This window comes from Vigna umbellata, chromosome 6 (assembly GCF_029865625.1).
Source record: "Vigna umbellata cultivar VRB3 chromosome 6, Vumbellata_1.0, whole genome shotgun sequence".
NCBI classification, from domain to species: domain Eukaryota; kingdom Viridiplantae; phylum Streptophyta; class Magnoliopsida; order Fabales; family Fabaceae; genus Vigna; species Vigna umbellata.
Genome location: NC_142170.1, coordinates 9206787 through 9227048, shown reverse-complemented (window position 1 = coordinate 9227048; position 20262 = coordinate 9206787). Strand labels below are relative to the sequence as shown.

The following is a 20262-nucleotide window of genomic DNA, read 5'->3' as shown; positions in this document are numbered from 1 at the left end:
TGTAGTCGAAAACTGAAAATGATTCATCAAATCATTGTGGTCATTGCACATGTTTCCGGTGGGAACGAGTTAAATGGATGGTCTCCAGACTTGGAAAAATGAGTTAATATAATAGTGTGGTTATTATTGGGTTTATGAATAAAAATAGTGTAATTTGTTGGACACTCGACAAAGGTAATCTTTTTAAAAAAATAGTAATCAAAATATATCGTCTTTGCTTACATGAATATTCTTAAAGTATTTGATAATACGTTTTTAACTTTTTATTAAAAAATTTCTTAGTTAAATTGTGCTTAAAAGCATTTTTTTTATTTGTGAATTTTTTTTTAAAATTGTTTGAAATTTTTTTTATTTGAATTATTTTTAATGATTTTATAGAAAAAAAATCATAACAAAACAATTTAAAAAAAACTTACATGAACATAAACATAAACGTTTATTGCTCTAGTTGCCGGTTTTTTTTTTAATATGACTGAATTAACATCTAAATGTTTGAGAATACGATACAAATTAAAGAAAAATAAATAAAGCAGGACAGAAAATTTATTTCTAATGAGTGCTCTTTAATTTAACAAGTTTCAAAATAAAAGAAATACATGATAGATTAGTGTAAATCTAGTGTCTTAATTAAAATAGTGTATTTTTATAAATAGTAAACAACTCTCGCAAATAATTTTACCTCCCTACTTTCTAAATTTCAAAAACTTCACATTCATAACATGTATTAAAAAAATTATAAAAAAAGTTTTGGTGAATTAGTTCAGAAGCTCACTAGGACCTTAACAATTTATTAATTATTAAACTACTTTTTCAAAAAACTTGTTACTACTATAAATTTTATATTTACAGAAGAATATCTTAAAAGTATTACTGCATTAAGATATTCAGTAAAAAAAAAATTAAATGTTCGTGATAACCCTCTTGGAAGAAAATTTTCTATGATGATATGGTCCCTACAATTCTTTTTACAAGGAACTAGTTTAGTTATTTTTCTTTTATAAATTAAAAAAGAAAGTATTGCTGAGTATGCAAAGTTGTAGATAGATAAATTGAATTACAACAGAGACATCAAATGTTCAATCATTGTAATGGGAAACAGATTTCCTGCTATCATGAATGGATATTATTTGTTGAATGAAGAAATGATGTCCCATCCCATATAAACCTCTCCCACAACGAACAAATTAGCTACACCAACTCTTTCGTTAGCTTCTTTAATTAAACCAACACCATTATTCATATTTTATTCAATGAAAAAGGATTTAGTAAGATTTCGAGTACAATTTCTATAGGTTAAAATTCATAAACGTGATTCATACAAATATATCAAAATTGACAACCAAGAATATTTTTTAACAGTAAGTAGATTTCACTTGTCAAGTATTATTTAGTCCAGAAAATTTAAATAAATAACATAAAATAAAGGCAAGGAAAGAAGACTATATATAGTTTTCTGACTTCCTTGCTTAACTTTTCATTCTTATTTTGGTTTCTTATTTTATATTTAAAGGTTGAATCTCAGTTTTGAATTTAGAATAAATAGATATCAGTCAATCTCTTCACAAGTTTTTCTTCCTCCCCCATTTCCTCCCCTTCTTTCATCTCTTGTTTTGTTGCCATACAAATTCTATTACATGGAAAATTAAAACCAATCCAGCATAATTTTAGTTAATGATGTCATAACATCAAACAAATAACCAATCGATTATCATGCAAATTATTCAAAAACGCAACTAGCCATGATTTCTTATTAAGTAATAAGGCATAGGACGTCTGTTTTATTGTAAGAAACAAAAACAATTTAGTTACATATTTCCTTCTCATAAAACATCCACAAGGAAGGAAATTTTGAAAACCACTACAAGACCATCTTGTGCCACTACTGATCAGGTTTCTCAAGATTCGCCTCTCTCTTTGGAGGATCAAAATCTAGATAAGTATATGGTTCTGTAGGTTCCTCACTGCAAAAGCCACAAAATAAATGTCACACGGTTAACAAGGTAATAGAAAAACTGTATGGGGAAAGGAAAGCAATGACAAGGCATGAAAATAACATTAATCTTCACTGTAGAGCCACCCCAAGCAGCAGTTGATTTAATCCTTACAAGGGCAAACCCTTTGCTATTCTATAATCATACTCAAATGCTTACTTTCTCTTTCATCATATTTTTCACCCCATTTTCTTATCACTTTCTTTTCATTCGTAAGACATGTAATTCTTGTTAGATTATTTTAATCTAATATTGGCTCATGTAATTTATAGAATAACTTTAATGTAAATGTTTCTAATGCAATGATTATTAAGTAATAAATATATTAAAGTTATGGGAATTACTTCATAGTTATTAAAATCAATTCCCTCTCTTCTCACTTCATTAGGAATATTATGGTATTTTAATAAATATTTAGAAAAAGTTATCTAGAAGTTACATTATAGTTCTTATGTGAACAAAAAAGATTACATTCCTGAACAACCAAAAAAAGTAACTTGACAGAAGAAAACATCCTACGGAACACATTAAATATCCATCCAGAGATCCTTTCCAATGGATCCAGGTAAGTTCTTGAACCCTTTTAACGATATAATTGTGAGAATCATAGATCCCTATAAAATAGATTAGTTTCTTGAATTAAATTGGGATGTATGAAACTACATCATTAAACTGGTGTCTTTAAATAAAGAAAAAACATTGTGTCCAATCTTAAAATAAAATCCTAATGTATCCAACATTGCAACAGAAACTAAACTTCTAGCACATCCAGGTACATAGAGACACCAATCCAAATATATATCCAAGATCAATCCACATGTCCCAATACTTGATGGGTTGAGTTATGCTACTGTATCCGTGTATCCGTGAGTTGCATTTCCAATTGGAATTGAATAGGAAGGTGAATTGCAATAAGAATTGAGAAAGCATGTTCATTGTTACATAAAAGTGTCAATGTCAATCATGACCACATGTTTGTTTTTAATGACATTGCTACCCTTTTCTATATATATATATATATATATATATATATATATATATATATATATATATATATATATATATATATATATATATATATATATATATATATATATATATATTTGGTATGGAATATTGTATTAATTTAGATTTTAATTACCAATTATAAATAATTAGTTTATAGGTTAATTGAAATAAAATCATCTCTACGTTGGAATTAATTAAAACAAAAAGATTTAATCACTTTGGAGATTACAGATCTATCATACCATTAATTCCTAAATTAATACAATATTCCATAACCAAATATATATAGGTAGCAATGTCATTAAAAACAAATGGTCATGATTGACAGTGACACTTTTACGTAACAGTGAACATGCTTTTTCAATTCTTATATTGCAATTCACCTTCCAATTCAATTCCAATCGGAATTGCAACTCACAATACAGTAGCAGAATTCAATTTTACTTCATCCAATTGAAACTAGAAATTACATATAATTACTTCATGAAGCAAAACACCATGCGTGTCAGGATAAGAGAATGCACTTTTCAATTTAAAGCATTTAATTCTATTTCAAGTAATTCAATTTGCATGAATCTTGTAACAGTATAAATGACCATTTAATCTTCAATCAAATGCATTCAGATCTTAAAATGCAGCAACCACTAATAAAAACGAAGAATTGTTGCAGCAAAATGCAATCCACAAAATTTCATAATTTTAAAATTAGGATTTCTACAATTTGGGGAAAATTCCAATTCAATTCAAGAAACTACTCTATTTCATAGGGACCTAAGGTCTATGATTCTCACAAAATTATATGTTAGAAGGGTTCAAGAATTTACTTGGATCTATTGTAAAAGATCTCTTGATGCATATTTTCCCTTTATATATTTCCTTTGATGACTTTCTTGATGATATAGAATGTGTCCGGAGAATGTTTCTTCTTTCAAGTTACTTGCCTTTTTTTTTTCTTCAGGAACGTAACCTCTCTCATTCACAGATGAACTGTATTGTAGCTTAGGTAGCCATTTGAAATATTTATTTAAATACCATAATACCCTTAATAAAGTGAGAAGAGAGGGAATTGATTTTAATTAATAACTGTACAATAATTACCATAACTTTAATAAATTTATAATTTAATAAGCATCACATTAGAAACCTTTACATTACAGTTATTCTACAAATTACATGAGCCAACCTTGCTCTGATACCAATGTTATGATGCATACATTCCAATTCAATTCAAGAAACTACTCTAATTCATTGGGACCTTAGGATATATGATTATCGGTAGAAAGGTTCAAATCTATATAACGTCCAGTATCCAAGATCAATCTATATTCTTCATTTTCTTTTTTTCCTATCTCCCATCTACCTACATAAACAGAAACACCCCAAACTGGGATGAAGTACTCTTTGCTATCAGAGCCTCCCAATGTTTCAAGAACTGATGTTGCTAATAATATAATAACTCATACACGTACATGGAAAGGATCAAATTACTTGCAAGAATCTCTAAGGAATCAAGTATATCTAATAAGTAACTCTTTCATAACTATTACATGACGAGAAAACGAAAATGAGAATGATTAGTAACTTTATTAGAACTATTCTTGAATTAATATATATTCAACATAAAATAACCATAGGTTTTGAAATAATGGTAACTGATAATCACACTTATCTCGCAAGTATATGTCAGTCACTTTACGGACACTTAAAAAGTTCCTAGTTGTGTTTAATCCTTTTACTTATATGTTTTAAATTTGTATGCCATTTCAGAAGAGAATATCACAGTAATGCGACAAAATGATGAGTTATAAGGAAAACTGCACTCATATCTCCTAAAGTCTTCTCAACTAATGATCATACTCTCTAGTTTTTACATTGAGCATTCACTTCTTTGTTTGGGCACATCCCCTGCAAGATCATATACTCCACCAATTGAAAGGTACTTACTCAAAGACTTCTTTTACAACTCATCATCCTATAATTCCAGAGAATATAAAAGCAGCTGTACATTACAGACGCGGAGCTATGTTATGCATTCCTGGATTCGCAAGAGTTCTGCTAGTATTGCAATTTGCAAGTAATGCCTTTGCTCTTTCTTTACATTCCATTCATTTCTCTATTAATTGCATGTTTTTTATGAGATTTGGAGGATGGTCATATGTTCTGGTGCTATCTCAGGGAAAACAAGTGTTGTAAAAAATTAGAGGGGTATGATCGTTATTTAGGAAACTTAACAAAAGGGTCAATGTAATTTTACCTAAACTATTTTATTATGCTTAAAACAATTCGAGTTCACTTCTAAACCACAGATTCTCTCTTTCGTATTTTATAGAAAGTTTTACATCTGCGCTATGTCTAATATAATGTATCATATTTCCCTATCCCATATCGTGTCATACCCATGTCCCTTGTCACATTTGTGCTTCCCAAATTATATCCATCCACAATAATATCTCGATCGAGCTCAATTCATAAAATGAAATTATCTTAAAAGAAGAGAGTAGATATAATTGCAAGGTAGATTATAATTCTGACCCAGGTTTTGAACGCATGCACTGCCAGAAGAGCTTGAAAGGTCCCGGAACAGTCTTGAATGGGTTTCCCTCAAAGCAAGCCTACACAATTCACCACCTTTATTCAGGACCTATGGATAATAATAATAATAATAATAATAACAGAAAGAATGTTCCAATTAAACAGACGAAAAACAAGAAAAAGTGAAGACAGATCCCGAATCACATGAAGAAATCGATGAGAAGTAGTGAAGGTAAAATTGAAAATGGAAAAGGGGAAAAAGCTAAACCTGGATAACATCCTCAACACGGTCGTTGCAACGGTGAGCTTTGGGTTCAGGATGATTGTCTCCGGTGATTCCCCATGGACTCTCTCTCCTCGGCACCGGTCTTGATTCTTTACTCATCTTTCCTCTTTTCTTGTTCTCTCCTTCTCTTGTTGGGACACACTCCCTTAGAACAAAGAGAAATAAAACCCTATTTCTTTTCTTCTTCAAACACGCTGTAACTCAGTAATAATATTTCCCTGTTGTTTTTTAAGAGAATTTGGGTAAAGAAAAAATATTTAATTGATAAAAAAATAATAATTATTATTACTATTTTATTATTATTATTATTATTTATATTAAAGATTAACTTAATTTAAAAATATAATTATCACAAATTTCTTCCCAAATTGTTTTAATATTAAAGAAAAAGTTAAAGCAAAGATTTCTTTTCAATTTGCATAGTTATTTTGTCTAAGGGGATATACACTTCTAAATGTTTGGGCTACTATGCTACAAAATTCCTCAAACACTTTAGCTAGATCATAATATTAACTATTTTTTTTAATCTTTAAATAGAATTTATTCTGCTGTAAAATTGAAAATATTTAAGATAAAGAATGTATTTTAAATATTTTATTCAAGTAAAACATTTATTCCATTTCTTACTTTTTCTAAAATAATCTTAAACTACATTTAAAAGGAACCTAGTAGTTAAGTATGTGAATATTTACTCTAATACTTTTTTTCTTTTGGATTGAATTTGCGAGACGAAAGTCACTTAAAACACTTAGGTTGTGTTTTTATAAAAAAGTAATATGAAATAGAATGAATTGATGAATTTAAACTTAAAATTTTTGTTGTTTTTCTTACGATTTTGAAAGTGAAGAGGCGTAAGGATATAATATATGAAAGTTTATGAAAGATTTAATGTATGTAATATATTAAAAAAATATTTTAATAAATTAAGATGTAAATTACTATTTTGCTCTTTATAGTTAAAATTAATATTATATATATATATATATATATATATATATATATATATATATATATATATATATATATATATATATATATATATATATATATATAAACTAACCTAAGGATACACTTATTTAGTGTCCTATTTTATTTTTCTGATTTTACAATTTTAATTATTATTTTTTAAATTTAAATAATTACTCTTTTATCCTTATAATTACTTTTTTATATTTAAATAATTACTCATAATAATAAAATTATTTACACAATATTACTTATAATATTTTTACTTGAATAACTAAAATTTATTTTATTTATAATTATATATTTCTTATGTTTTTCAATTTTCCCTTTTTAATTACCATTTTTAAAATGTAAATAATTTATAAATATTTAAAAAAATGCGTAACACTTGTATTTGAGCTTGTATATATAAATCCAAAGAACTTATTTTCTAATAAGTTCTATTCTTAATTATATATATATATATATATATATGAAATCAGTTCCATATTATGCATTGGTTTCCAGAATATGTTCTAGAACTGATCCCAACATTCTATAACTCATTACTCTACCTTCACAGTTTCATACACTGACGATTATTTTTCACACTCTTTTCCATTCTACGTGATAAAAAAAAATAAAAGATAGTATTGTAAAAAGTCACTTCTTATCTAATTTTATTGTAAATACATTATGATATGTAAACACACAAAAAATATATATACATTCCATAATAGAGTTTCTGCAAATTAAAGTCTAGAACCTCCACCTACACCTAAAATTATTTTTTCGCTTTTAAATTGTACAATTATAATATTTCAAGAAACTAATTCTAAAAAACTTATACCAACATTCAGAAATAGATTTCCTCATAAACTAGTTCATAGAACACAGAAAAACTGAACATGACGGAAATGGAAAGAAAGCGTATTATTAACACAGGAGGTGCGAAAAGCAAAGTTGGTTTTAATTTCCAACGTTTCAAGCCCAACACAAGTCCATGGCAAATAAAAATATATAAAAAGAAGAAGGAACTTTTTAAGTATTTTTAGAACATTAGTTAAATATTTTAAAAAGATATTAAACAAGCGTAAAAAAATTATATAATCAAGACATATCATTAAAATCATCAATCACAATTGTCAAAATCAGTAGGTACTCTCTATCATGATAAATTACTGGACAAGAAAACTTATTTAACTTTATTATTTTCTAAAAGAAGAGTTCCATTAATTGGAGAAATTTTCAACCAAATGATGATTACATCTCATAATACATCATTTGGAGGAGAACTATAAATATCTTCTCAATAAGTTGAAATTCATAATTAATGAGTTAATATTGTTTGAATTAACGGAAGATAATCAAATTATATATAGATAGATATAATTATAATTATAATTATAATTATTTGTTCAACTAAATAATTATGATTATGAATGGTAAGTTAATTCATTGAAAATTTCCTAATGTTTGAGTGTGTCTCTCTTGTTGTATTTAATAAACACATCTCATGATCTGTCCATATCATACAATTTGTTGATTAATTTCTCTAGCTATGATTAATTTCTGATATAATGAGTAACTTAGGCCAATTGTATAATTAATTTTTAGTATAAGGTGCGAGCCAAATTTTAAAACAGTGTCAAATACCTGAATTAATTAATCATAACTTCTGATTAAAAACATATAATGATTTTTTTAATTTGATTATAAAATGTTGTTTAACAATGAGACGGAAGGAATTTAATTTTATACTCCTTTTGGTTATATTTATATTTATCAGACCTAAATTAAATGTTCGCTCTGTTTCTTTTTTGTAAGAACCTACCTAAAATGTTTTTTATTAGTTTTTCGTAAAATACATTTAATTATAAATTATATTTCTGAGTTTAAAAAATATAAGTTGAATAATGCATTAGTGATTTAGGTTTTTCATAGTATAACTTTGTTTTTAAAAGAGTATTTCATATCCACCTCAAGGTTCCACATCATTTCAGATTGAGGTTCCAATTTTAGAAAGCAACAAGTTTTGAAATTAGCTATAAAACTTCTCAACAAACAAAAATATTACTTTTTCCTTTTCAAAATTTTTAATAAATATATATTTTATATTAGTTGGTAATATTAGTAGATAACAATACTTAAACTACTTTTATTTATTTTAATTTTTATATCAGTCTACAATGTATTTGAGTAGGCATTGGAATGTTTTTCTGAATGTGAGGGGTAGAATTTATATATTTCTGCTACTTATTTGTTTGCAAAAAGTGAGAAAAGTGTTAAACATCTCTTCTTTGATTGTAAAATAACCAAAATAATATGGGAGATGTGTGATCAGTGAGTTGGTTCGAATATAATGGATCATGTTTCGGATGTGTAGGGCTGTGCTATTCCGGATCTCCCAATTCTCCTGCGCTCTTGTCTCAGTTGCTGATCTTTCCTCCAAGTCTTAGCTCTCCTTTCAATCCTGGTGGGCGGAGACCTGCAAAAGACTCTCCGATGCCAAAGTCAGTTTCAGAGCAATGGCTTTTCTCAAGGACAGCAATAAATGTGCATTCAATGTAATCTAACTACCACTCACCATGGACCTGTATTTATAGTTTTTGCTATGGGCTTAGGATTAGTGAAAAGTTAATCACGGCCCAAAGTAGCCCAATAGCTTCTAATCCCCACTTACCTCTAAACCAGGTTAATTTACCTAAGCCACGATGATTAGTGATTTGGGCAGTTAATGGCGTGCGGACGTCCGCCCATGTGATATGGGTGTCCGCCTCCAATATCGCGGAAGGCGGACGGTCGTTGGTCCTTTGGCATTAAAATGGGCGGACGGTATTTTGTGTCGACCACCCGGCCCTTCCTGGTACAGATCATAACAAACCATGTGTCAATTTCCGGCACTTTCATCTTATGCAAATAAATGGAAAACAAAATCAATTATATTGAAAGGAATGTGGTTGGCCTAGTGATTATATCAAAAGCTTTAGAATAAAAAATTCATACATATCATTTTTAACATGTTTCATAGAATAATTACTCATCAATCTTACATATCCTTTTATAATGTTCATCAGCCTTCTCCAACACCCTTACTTTCATACCAAAATTTCTTTCACATTTATCATTTTCATTTTGTAAGTAAGACCGAATTAAATGTTTTCTCGTATGTAACTCCTAAGTCCCCTTATATTTAGATTTGCATATATTATCCAAATTTACCCATTATATTCCTGCAATCATATCCCTAATCTCATAAAATTCTTCTAAATTCCTTTTTATTTTTTCGTCACTTTTATTAACGTCCTAAACAGGATAGATAAAATAATGGTAAGGCTATATGACTAATTTTATCAGTACACATTAGCTACTTTTTTTTCTAATCTTTTGTATTATACAATTCTAGAATGCACTTTCCCATTATTAAGCCAAAGTAAGTAAAGGAAATAGACATTTTACAATTAAAAATATTTCTATAGTGAGCTGGTTACTCATGCCCCACTTTAATTTTTTAAAAAATTAATCTTGAACCCTGATGACAATTAAAAATAGGTTTAATATATCATTTGGTCCTACCTTAAAAGGTAGGATTATTTTGAACCAAATCCCTATAATGTTCTTAATAGCCAAAATACTTTGAATTTTTGCTTGACAAATAAACAATGTATCATCAATAAATTCTTGCATGTTTTTATCTATTCCATTCTTCTTCATCTCCATCCCTTTTAGCAAAATTTTACCCATAGCTTGCCTAACTACTCCTACTAAACTTTTTACCACAAAAATTAAAATGAGACTAATGGATTTTTTTTTTTGTTTGCCTTAATTCTTTAGTTGGTTTAAATTTCACCATTGAACTTTTGTTAACTAAGATGGATATTGATATAGATTTCAAACAACTCTTTATCCATTGGATCAATTATAAAAAAATATTAATTTTTCCATCATATAATAAATAAATTTCTTATGTAATAATGAGTTGTAGGTATTTTCAAAATCTTTTTTCCTTAACTTAATTGTCCTTTTATGTAACACATGCATTTAAAGAATATACCTTATTAAAAAAGAGGAACTTTGGCCACTGTATTTTATCTTCTCCAAAACACTGTATAATTGAAACCCTAGGGGTCAGTCTGAAGTGTTTTTCCAATGGATTGATCCTTCAAACATTTCTACATTTCTTTTGAAATAAACTAAAACACAAAGGTTATTCAACACTTAAAAATAACATATACAAAAATAAAAGAACATGGGAGATGGCTTGGCAAATTGGAAGAAACATTCATTTGAAAATCTTAGAAGGATCAAACATATAGTATAGTGATAATTTAACCACTACACTAAAGGTTCAAGCTTCCCAATTACTAGCTATAGTGTTGGTGCTTGAGCTGAAATTCAAATAATAACAACCGAAGAAGGAACACGAGAGGTTACCTCAAAGCTACAACCTAATAATAACAAACGAGAAAGCTAACTATAAATAAGCATTTTTGGAAGGTGAAGAAAAGTATATGGTCTTCATTGATTTTTAAGCTCTTATAGCATTTACTATTTCCATGGAAGTCAATTCCCGAACCTTAATCCTCTCGTTTTGACTGTTAAGAAAGGATCATGCAAGGTGCGCTCTTGACTTCTCATCTTTTTTTTATAAGCCGAAGTTTCCAACACCTTCCCATTTCTCCAAAATGCATCCTTTTCTTAAACTGCATCCAACTTAACAAATAAACAAACCATTAATAAGATTAAAGAGACTAATTGCAAAGAAGAAAATGAGAACCAAACCATATTGTTCTTACCTACCCTTAGATCAAGCAACTTCACCAGATAAAGCAGTCTTAATTCTCTCAACAGTGCAGGCAATAAGATTGTTAACAGTGGCAACAGATCCAAGAGAGAGTTTTGCAGTTGGAACTGAATCAACCAAGATTTGGAAGGCTACAGTCAAAAGAGATCCACCATTTCCAGTGTCACCTATGCTTCCTCCATGTGCAGTGGTCCCATCTGGGAGAATAGCAAATCCTGAAGGAAGAAGGGCCACGTAATCAGGGTCTCCTCCATTCAGAACCACGTTCATTGCCACAATATCTACTGGAGCATATATCACAAATGAACCCGTTGAGTCTGCGCAACTCTCTTGCAATATCAACATGTTACTCTGGCTTGAATTCGCACTCTGCAACATTGTAAACATATATTACATAGGTTGCTTTAATCTTCACTTAGTTTCACTGTAAATGAAAAAGGAAACTGTTTCAATGTGACTCTGATAAACTTACATTCACACGAAGTAGAGAGACACAGTTTCCTGTGTCTCTTCCATTGGCGATGTGTGCCATTTCTTGGACTACTCCTCCATTAGAAAGAATATCCCACTGTTTTCAAAGGGTTGAAAAAGTTAGATGAATCATTAAATAAACAAATTTCAGTGAGATGAAAAAGATAATTAATATTAATCCAAAGACTAACTATTCATAGATATTATTATGTTTAAAGATCTTATACATCAACACCTATTATCCCTCCATATTTTATTTCATCATTTTTTTTATTAACAAGAACAGATTCATTAATATTTATAAAAAGTATTTACAAATCCGTGCACAGTTGAATAAACAAGAAAAACTGCTATAAATATAATAAAGTTTATGTAATTCTTCCATATGCAAAATAATATTTTAAATTTATATTTTCTCTTAAATATCATTTGAATGTCATTTCTCTTATTTTTAAATCTGTGTATTAGTTTTATAATTGGAAAAAGAATTTTAGAATTTTATACCATTTTGTTCATTTTGCAGTCACTTCTAATTTTACTTTTGAAAAATCTTCCCTCAATCTTCCATATACTATCTTCTTTCTACTTTTTTAATAAAATAGTACTTCAAAATATGACAATTTCATGTTATATGACAATTTCAGATAAAAACAAATATGAATGTTTTGAAAAAATAATATTTTTTATAATATAATATAAACTGCACCGACTCAAATTGTTATTTATAAGATATGAGTGTACACAAGTATTTTTCTTTCTTAATTAAAAAAACTAAGACAATTTAGACGGACAACATGAGGTCATATACAAAAGTCTAAAAACTTTAAAAAAATAATTTCCTGACGGAAAAGTTAAAAAAAAAGAGTTTAATTTACAAAAGGGATTAGAATAGGCTATCAGATAAAATTAATTTGTGAAATGTAAAATGGCATAAAATAATATGAACAAAAAGTTTCATGGTCTACATGATCATCACTTTGTCTTCTGCCCTTTGAAAAGGATGTTTGCAATTAAAAGTAATTGATATGAAATAACTTAGTTTAGAAACTTGACGTATGATAACTAAATATTATGACTACATATATCAACATAGAGATACATCACACACCAAACTAGGCAATTTTACCCAATGAACAACAATGTCTAGTAATCTATGAGCAGACAATAATGCAGCCTAGAACATTGGACAAGAAGAAAATCATTGGTGCATGATTATTGTCTGGTTTGAACACATAAGTAATGCATGTTACCTCACTTCTGGAGTTCTCATCGCGGAGGAATTCAAAAACCCTTTTTGGTGACACTGGAAGCCAAAAAGAAGTTGCAGCACTGAGAACAATGCCAGGAGGCCTTCCTGGGTCATCAACACTCTTACGTGTCATGACCCTTACATCATCAGCTCCAGTTCCAGAGAGTGTTGTCCATGTGTGTGCAGTGGATGCACTCACTCCAGCACAAAAACTTATAACCATTCTCTCTGCCAGTTTCAGCATACTCTTCCTCCCATCTTGGTTTGTTATCACTAATTATTACATTACAATATTTGTAAGATTGATTAGTTGATTAAGGAGAAGATTGATATGTAAAAATAGAAAAACAAGAAATGTGTGTGAAATGAATTCCGTGATATATATATACATATATATACCTCCAACATCTACTGTGGGTATGTTTGTTGCCATGGCGCAAGCAAGCCTTTCACATTGTCTATCCAAGGTGGCAATCCAACGTTTTGCACCAAATGCATGCCCAGAACTAACAAGCTGCTTGTATAGATTGTGAACACCTCTATCATCCACCTCAACATGCTCAACCCAAATGACCTAGGATAAAATTTAGCTTCAAGTTAAGCCACATGAAGAGCAAAAACATTTACCAAATGCAACCACAAGACTTATATATATAATTCCTCAAGGATATGATATGATTCATGCTCAGGGTTCAAACAAGCTTACAAGTTAAAAAAGGACATCTTATTTTTCAAGAGTGAGACATGGAAAAGACATGCAATGAATTTCATTCCTTACAATGATTTATTAATGATATTATATCTAACCTTTGAGTAGCCATTGGGCATTTCTTGAATTAAGCAGCCTGAAGGTCTTCTTCTACATCTGGCTGAGGGACTAGGTCGCAAGTTATCCAAGGATACGTCCACTACAGCCCAAGTCCCATCACCATGCTGCTTACAATATCTTACAAAATAGCTCTCTCGAGTTGGCACCAGGGGTGAAGGTACTTGTAATTCTGCTGTCATCTGCGTAATAATATAAATTGACGTGCATTTTATTTTTATATATGAATCCTTGACAAACAAATTGAATGTACTAAGTTTCACTATCTATCATAGGAGGAAAGGGACACTCTATTGTATAAAATACATTACCACTTGCAATGCACCGTTGTAGTTTCCTGCCACCCCAGTTGATAACACCTCCAAAGTCATTGCTCTCGAGACAATGCCAGAGAACACTGTGGACCATTGGTTCTTAAGAGCACAACAAAATATATAACAAGTCAGAAGCTAAATATTAATTTTTTTTTGGAGAATATCTAAGTACAACAATGTCAGATAAAATAAGACGGAAACTGTTACACATATAAGTTGTGACATAATCAAACTTATGTTTTGTTTTTTATTCTCCCTGTACACTTCTGTACACTTACTTACCACGTCCATGAGAATCTCAACAAGGCTAACATGGTTCATGATAACAACTGCAGTTTCTCGTGAAGCTTCACACTTGAAACCAGCTGGTTTAGGACCAATTCCTCTAGGAAAAGACCTGATGTATTCATCTTCATTGAGAACAGTGGTTGTGCCATCCAGAGTAGTCAACCAAAGAGGATCACCCATTTGCGCCATTCCAATGAGTTCCTCCATGGCTGCAACAGCTAGCTCTATTATGATGGGTTTATCAGCCTCAGTAGGTCCACTGATTGACCTAAGAAGATCTCCTGCAGCTCCACCGTACATGTCTCCACCAATGCCCGCAGGCTGGCCACCAAAACCACCTCCAATCCCAAGCTCAAGTGGACGAGGAGGAACAGACGAAGGAGAAAGAAGTGGATAACTCACCACAGGCTTCCCCACGTACTTTGCAGCAATTGCAGAAATCCTGTCAATCTGAACATGAACACCGACATGTATAAGAATTAAGAAAAATAAGTTCTAGATTATGAATATTTCAAGAAACACAATCATGTTTATGTTTAAGTAAGATACACATACACAAAAGATGCAAGTCTAAAACCTTATTTAAAAACTAATTCAGCGTTTACAAACGGCTAATTTGAATAATTTAATTAATTTTATTTTTTATTTTTACAAATAATTATGAAAGTAACATTCTGTTAAATTATTATTTTTTAAATATTTTCTAAACAAATAGTGTAAATGATAGAACCTTGTCTTTATTATTGTTATTATGGTATTGTAAGATGGAGTGATATTAATTAGTTAATTTTATACACAAAGAAAAGGTTTCTCAGCATAAATAGTCCTTGCTATCTTGATACAACTACCATGCAGCAGTTCCCAAATATACCTCTTCTCTGAGGCGAGCATTTTCAAGCCTCAAGTGATGTTCATCGAATGACATTTCCCCTATAGCTGTTGGTCCTCCACAGTTAGGACAGGAGGCATTGCCGAGAGCTTCCCTGAACCTCATGTTATCAGCTCGAAGCTTGTCGTTTTCAGTTCGGAGCTGTGTGTTCTCATGGCGTTCATGCTGTGTCTGTAACACAAAGCATCACACTTTAAAGGGTTCTTCCTTTTTACTTTTAAACAAAAGAAACAAAAGCTAAAAATGGAGTGTACCTTTATCTGAGTGCGCTTGTTCTGAAACCAAAACTTAACCTGCAAAGGCTCTAACCCTAACTCTCTACTCAGCTCCTTCCTTTGCTTGTCATCAGGGTGCGGACACTCCTTAAAGAACCTGAAAGAAAAAACTAATTAATCTCAATAACTCTCACTAAATCCATTCCAGTTTAGTCAATAGTCTCAAATTTAAGTCCTGATGAAATTCAAGCCCTAAGTTTCCACTGTATGGTTTTGTAAGACTGAGACAGGATTGTGAGTCTGGTTCTGTACCCAATGAGATTACATTAAAGAAATGAGTGTATTTTGGATGCCTTACGCTTCCATTTCCTGGATCTGATGTTGAGTGTGGCGGTGGTAGCGTTTCTTCTTGTTGGGACGAGGGTCTTGGTCTTCACCGGAAGCACCTTCTTGGTTTTCACTTCCTGACTTGGTGGCACTGTCAAAGTCATCTTCGCGGATTCTTGGGACATCGCTCTCTGAAGTGTTCTGGGGCATGTCCAAAGGGAGAAGTTGACCAGCTTCCATCAGGTTTGGCTGGAACATTTCTACAGATCTTTGAGATTCTGGACCCTTATGGTTTTCAATCTAACAACACAAGAATACGAGGTATATAGTACAGTATAGTACCCACAAAGAGACAAGGTATATATAAAATAGCAGCAACAAGAACACTTTTTTATGTTTCTTTTTGGCTTTGTGTCTAATTCACATGTATAGGTAGGGGGACTAATTGATGGAATAATTTAAATTATTTGGTATGAGGTTGTGCAGAAAACACGGGGATTTTAACTAGGTTGATGGTTTTTTTGGGGAAAGTGAGCAAGTAGCTTCACACAGTGAGAAGGAATAACGCGTTTTACGAATAACGAGAAGGATAGAAGAGAGAGTTTGAGCTGGCTTGGCTTCATACTGAGACCAATTTTGACTTGTGAAAAAACAAGGTCTCTTTTGAAGGATAAAGTCAATTTGAGCAAACCCAACACATCAATCAATTGGCATCAGAATCAGAACCAAATTATGACAAAAATGGGACAAAATTCGAGAGATTGAAAAAAAAAAAAGAATAGGAAAAAGAAGAGAAAAAAAAAAGAGATTATTGAAGACATTAAATGATGAAGGTTGCACACTGACCTGGCCAAGAGAGAGCCCCGAAGATAATCCAAAGCCACCAACGCTGCCGTTTCTTCCGATCATCGAGGGCATGTTTCTTGCTGGAATCATAATACCAGCTGGCATATTTCAAACTCTAGAGAATTCAATTCTCTCTGGTGTCCAGTGTTGTGTTGATCTTCTGAGACGCTTTTATGTTGAAAAATTTCACAGGTTGGGTTTCTTCTTGGATTCTGACAAGCTCACTTCAAAAAGGAAACAAGCTAACATAATAAGCCAAAAAACCCAGGCACAGAAACTGACTTCGCATGTATATTAAATAAAAATAAATAATTAAATGCATAGTGTATATGCCACATTAAAATGCACAGAAAGAAAGTGTTGAAAAATTTTCTCATACTGCAAAACCAGAGACAAACAGAATCCGAAAGTGAAAAAAAAAAAGGATCAACTAAACATATAGGAGAATCCATCCAACCTTCTTTTTCTTTCCAGTAATTATATATATATATATATATACATACATATATATATATACATACATATATATATATATATACATATATATATATACATATATATATATATATGGCAAACCTACCGTTCCTTTCGCATTCTAGCAACCCTAGCCAGCCAAATGCACAAAAAAACAGTAAGATTTAAAAAAAAAAAATTGCTAGCTGTATGAACAGTTTGGTGTGGCCAAAACAATGATCTGAAGTGGCGTGAATGATATACCGACCGTGTAGGAAAGCAACATGTACCAGGAGTTCTCCTGCACTTACCAGTGGATGGTGACTGCCGGAGACGATAGCTATAGGTAGAAGAAGATGAGTATTTAGATCTACTTTGGGGCTAAGCTTGTTGCCAAAAAAGGGAGCCTTTTAAACATAGTAGAGAAAAAGACTTGGAGAAAGAAGATATGGAAATAAAGTTGGTTATATGTGGGAAGTATAGAAAGCTTGATGAGTGTTGTGATGGGAAAAAGCTTGGTTTGAAGGGAGAAAGTGAGAGGGGAGAAAGAAGAGGAGAGAAGACAAAGGAATTGAAGGAGTAAAGAAAAGGAGGATGAGAAAGAGGGAAACAGATGGAGAAAATGTGGCAGCGATGAGTTATTGCTGAGGGCATTGAGATGGTGCAATTGCATTTAATGGTGAGCCAAAGAGGTGTAATTGCTAGTGAATGAGAGAGAAAGAAAAAGATAGAGAGAGAGTGACATTTTTCTTTTGTTTTGCAAGTAATTTTTTTGCCCTCCGTAGAGTAGATGGTGCAACAAATGACGGCTACCAAACTTCCTTCTGTTGCTTCTATACACTCCATTTACTTTCTCACATACTCTACCATAGATACTGTAACACTACACACTTTTGCTCAGCTTCTAATTCTGATTTTCTCTTATACTGTGTTACAGTAAAAACACAGACATATGTATGAACCAAGACGAAGGTTTTCATTATGGAGATACCTTCATTGTAAAGTTTGTTTCTTTATTTTTGAAAAAGTGTGTTGACGTGTGAACACAAAGAGATGATGCTAGCCTGGATTTTGAAAACGCATCTGCATGTTATGTTGTAAGAAATTTTGTTGACTTGGTTATCCTACACCTCTGTGCTGCATTAATGAAAAGATCGTTCATACACACACAAACTATAATTAATGGTAACTGGTTAGGGATAGGATAAAATTAAAAAGTTAATCGTACTCTGTGTTATTATTGTTTCAGCTCCAAAAAAGTACATCTTTGTATATCTTCTGCTATAACAAATTGAATTAATAACAGTATAATAACTTTCTCTGTAACTACTGTAATTAATTTTTATTTTTTTTTATCTTCTAAATAAATTGGATGATATTTTCCTTCACTTTCCAACAACAATTCTTCTTTATTCTGTCATATTAATCTTCATAATATCTAGACAAGCTTATTGTAGCAGACATTATGATTTAATTATAAGTATGGTGAATATGACTTAAGACCATGTTACATATGAACCAATCATGATGATTGTGTTGCACGTTATTATCATTCCAAAGTCAATTAACTTGGGGATAAATTACCTTTATATAGTTTCATCTTTTTTTTTTCTGTGGGTAATTATCGTTTTAAATGCAACAAGGACTATTTAAATATCATAATTTGTACGTAACCATGTATTACAGGATTTCATATTTATTAAATAAATGACCATGATCCGTGACTTGATAATTTGTTAATTGCATTACATCATCCGTTGTAATGGCGTTGAGGACTACCTTGATTCTACCTTTGATTCTTTTTCCACAGGTTGAAATGTTATGACATCACATATATTCCAACAGATGGTAGTGTCCTTTTGGAACAAGAAACTTTCCATTTTGTTCGTAGACTCTTTTTTTTCTTTTAATTGATTGTACCTGGTAATTTCTCCAAAATGATTTGAATCATATTAATCTTGTATACTATATATATAAATACATACATATAAATTAATGTATGTATGTTCGTATCCATATACATACTACAAATGCGTAGTTTGTATCTTGTCTAAGTACAAAGAGTAACCGAAATACATTTGGTGAAATAAATGAATCAAGCATAGTTGATGATCAATAATGATTTGGCTATTATTGTAACTCTTTCAATTCAACAACATAGAACATCGTTGTCAAATATAAAAAGAGGTTCTGTAACACATTGTACAGTGTATTTAGCACTTGAACAATTGCTAAACATGTATATATATAATGCATTTATATGAAAGTGTTCAACATAAATATAATAAATTCCACGAAAACATTTGTGACGCGCAAATCAGAAAAAGCATAGTCCAATTTATGAACCTTTATTATGCACAAAAAACACAAAAATATTATATATATATATATATATATATATATATATATATAAGTAGTAGGAGTTTTATTTTAAATTGTGTTTCGCATTAACTACACTATATTCAATATTAAATGGATGTTATATATATTTATATACATTATCAATTATTCATGATAAAACATTATTAAATAAATATTTAATGAAAATATTAAAAATACCAAAATGCATTTAATGCTTTTAATAGTATTTAAAAAACACATTAAGCTTTATTAAATTGTGCAATAACATTAAAACTAGTATTTATTCTCTATCCACCGCTTCCAAAATAAAGAATATTGTATTAATATTTCATATATTTTATTTCAATTCTTGTATATGTATACATAAATATATTTTTTTAGAATGACTTAGAAATAGAAAAAATGGTAAACCTGACTACTTAAAAGGTCAAAAACTAAAAAGTCATATATCATCAAT

General features: G+C 30.5%; 2 protein-coding genes across 5 annotated transcripts; both read right to left on the bottom strand.

Moving 5' to 3' along the window:
• Positions 1 to 1717: 1717 nt before the first annotated feature.
• On the bottom strand, positions 1718 to 5983 carry LOC124820989 (hexokinase-1 protein). The gene is made up of 3 exons (XM_047292782.2): positions 5800 to 5983; positions 5532 to 5611; positions 1718 to 1961 (listed from the first exon to the last, which is right to left on the bottom strand). Exons 1-3 carry the CDS (start codon positions 5914 to 5916, stop codon positions 1880 to 1882), a joined length of 279 nt encoding a protein of 92 aa, XP_047148738.2. The 5' UTR covers positions 5917 to 5983; the 3' UTR covers positions 1718 to 1879.
• A 5036-nt stretch (positions 5984 to 11019) lies between these two features.
• On the bottom strand, positions 11020 to 18087 carry LOC124820985 (homeobox-leucine zipper protein HDG2-like). 4 transcript variants are annotated; one of them, XM_088092726.1, is made up of 13 exons: positions 17756 to 18087; positions 16992 to 17215; positions 16177 to 16445; positions 15858 to 15975; positions 15586 to 15774; positions 14709 to 15164; positions 14424 to 14525; positions 14094 to 14294; positions 13686 to 13860; positions 13288 to 13559; positions 12039 to 12134; positions 11559 to 11935; positions 11020 to 11475 (listed from the first exon to the last, which is right to left on the bottom strand). In XM_088092726.1, exons 2-12 carry the CDS (start codon positions 17094 to 17096, stop codon positions 11570 to 11572), a joined length of 2349 nt encoding a protein of 782 aa, XP_087948852.1. In that variant the 5' UTR covers positions 17097 to 17215; positions 17756 to 18087; the 3' UTR covers positions 11020 to 11475; positions 11559 to 11569. The 4 variants fall into 4 exon arrangements, with proteins under 4 accessions (XP_087948852.1, XP_087948855.1, XP_087948853.1 ...); XM_088092729.1 differs by having other exon boundaries at positions 11020 to 11465; XM_088092727.1 differs by having other exon boundaries at positions 11563 to 11935.
• Between the last annotated feature and the right edge of the window lie 2175 nt (positions 18088 to 20262).

What these genes read in the sequence shown, in the direction of transcription:
- LOC124820989 (XM_047292782.2), bottom strand. Translation starts at nt 5,916, where the DNA reads ATGAGTAAAGAATCAAGACCGGTGCCGAGGAGAGAGAGTCCATGGGGA. An exon ending in GTGTTGAGGATGTTATCCAG is followed by an intron (nt 5,612 to 5,799) that starts GTTTAGCTTTTT and finishes TGAATTGTGTAG; the next exon opens with GCTTGCTTTGAGGGAAACCC. An exon ending in TGCATGCGTTCAAAACCTGG is followed by an intron (nt 1,962 to 5,531) that starts GTCAGAATTATA and finishes TGGCTTTTGCAG; the next exon opens with TGAGGAACCTACAGAACCAT.
- LOC124820985 (XM_088092726.1), bottom strand. Translation starts at nt 17,096, where the DNA reads ATGCCAGCTGGTATTATGATTCCAGCAAGAAACATGCCCTCGATGATC. An exon ending in CGGGGCTCTCTCTTGGCCAG is followed by an intron (nt 16,446 to 16,991) that starts GTCAGTGTGCAA and finishes TTGTGTTGTTAG; the next exon opens with ATTGAAAACCATAAGGGTCC. An exon ending in TTGAGATTCTCATGGACGTG is followed by an intron (nt 14,526 to 14,708) that starts GTAAGTAAGTGT and finishes TGTGCTCTTAAG; the next exon opens with AACCAATGGTCCACAGTGTT.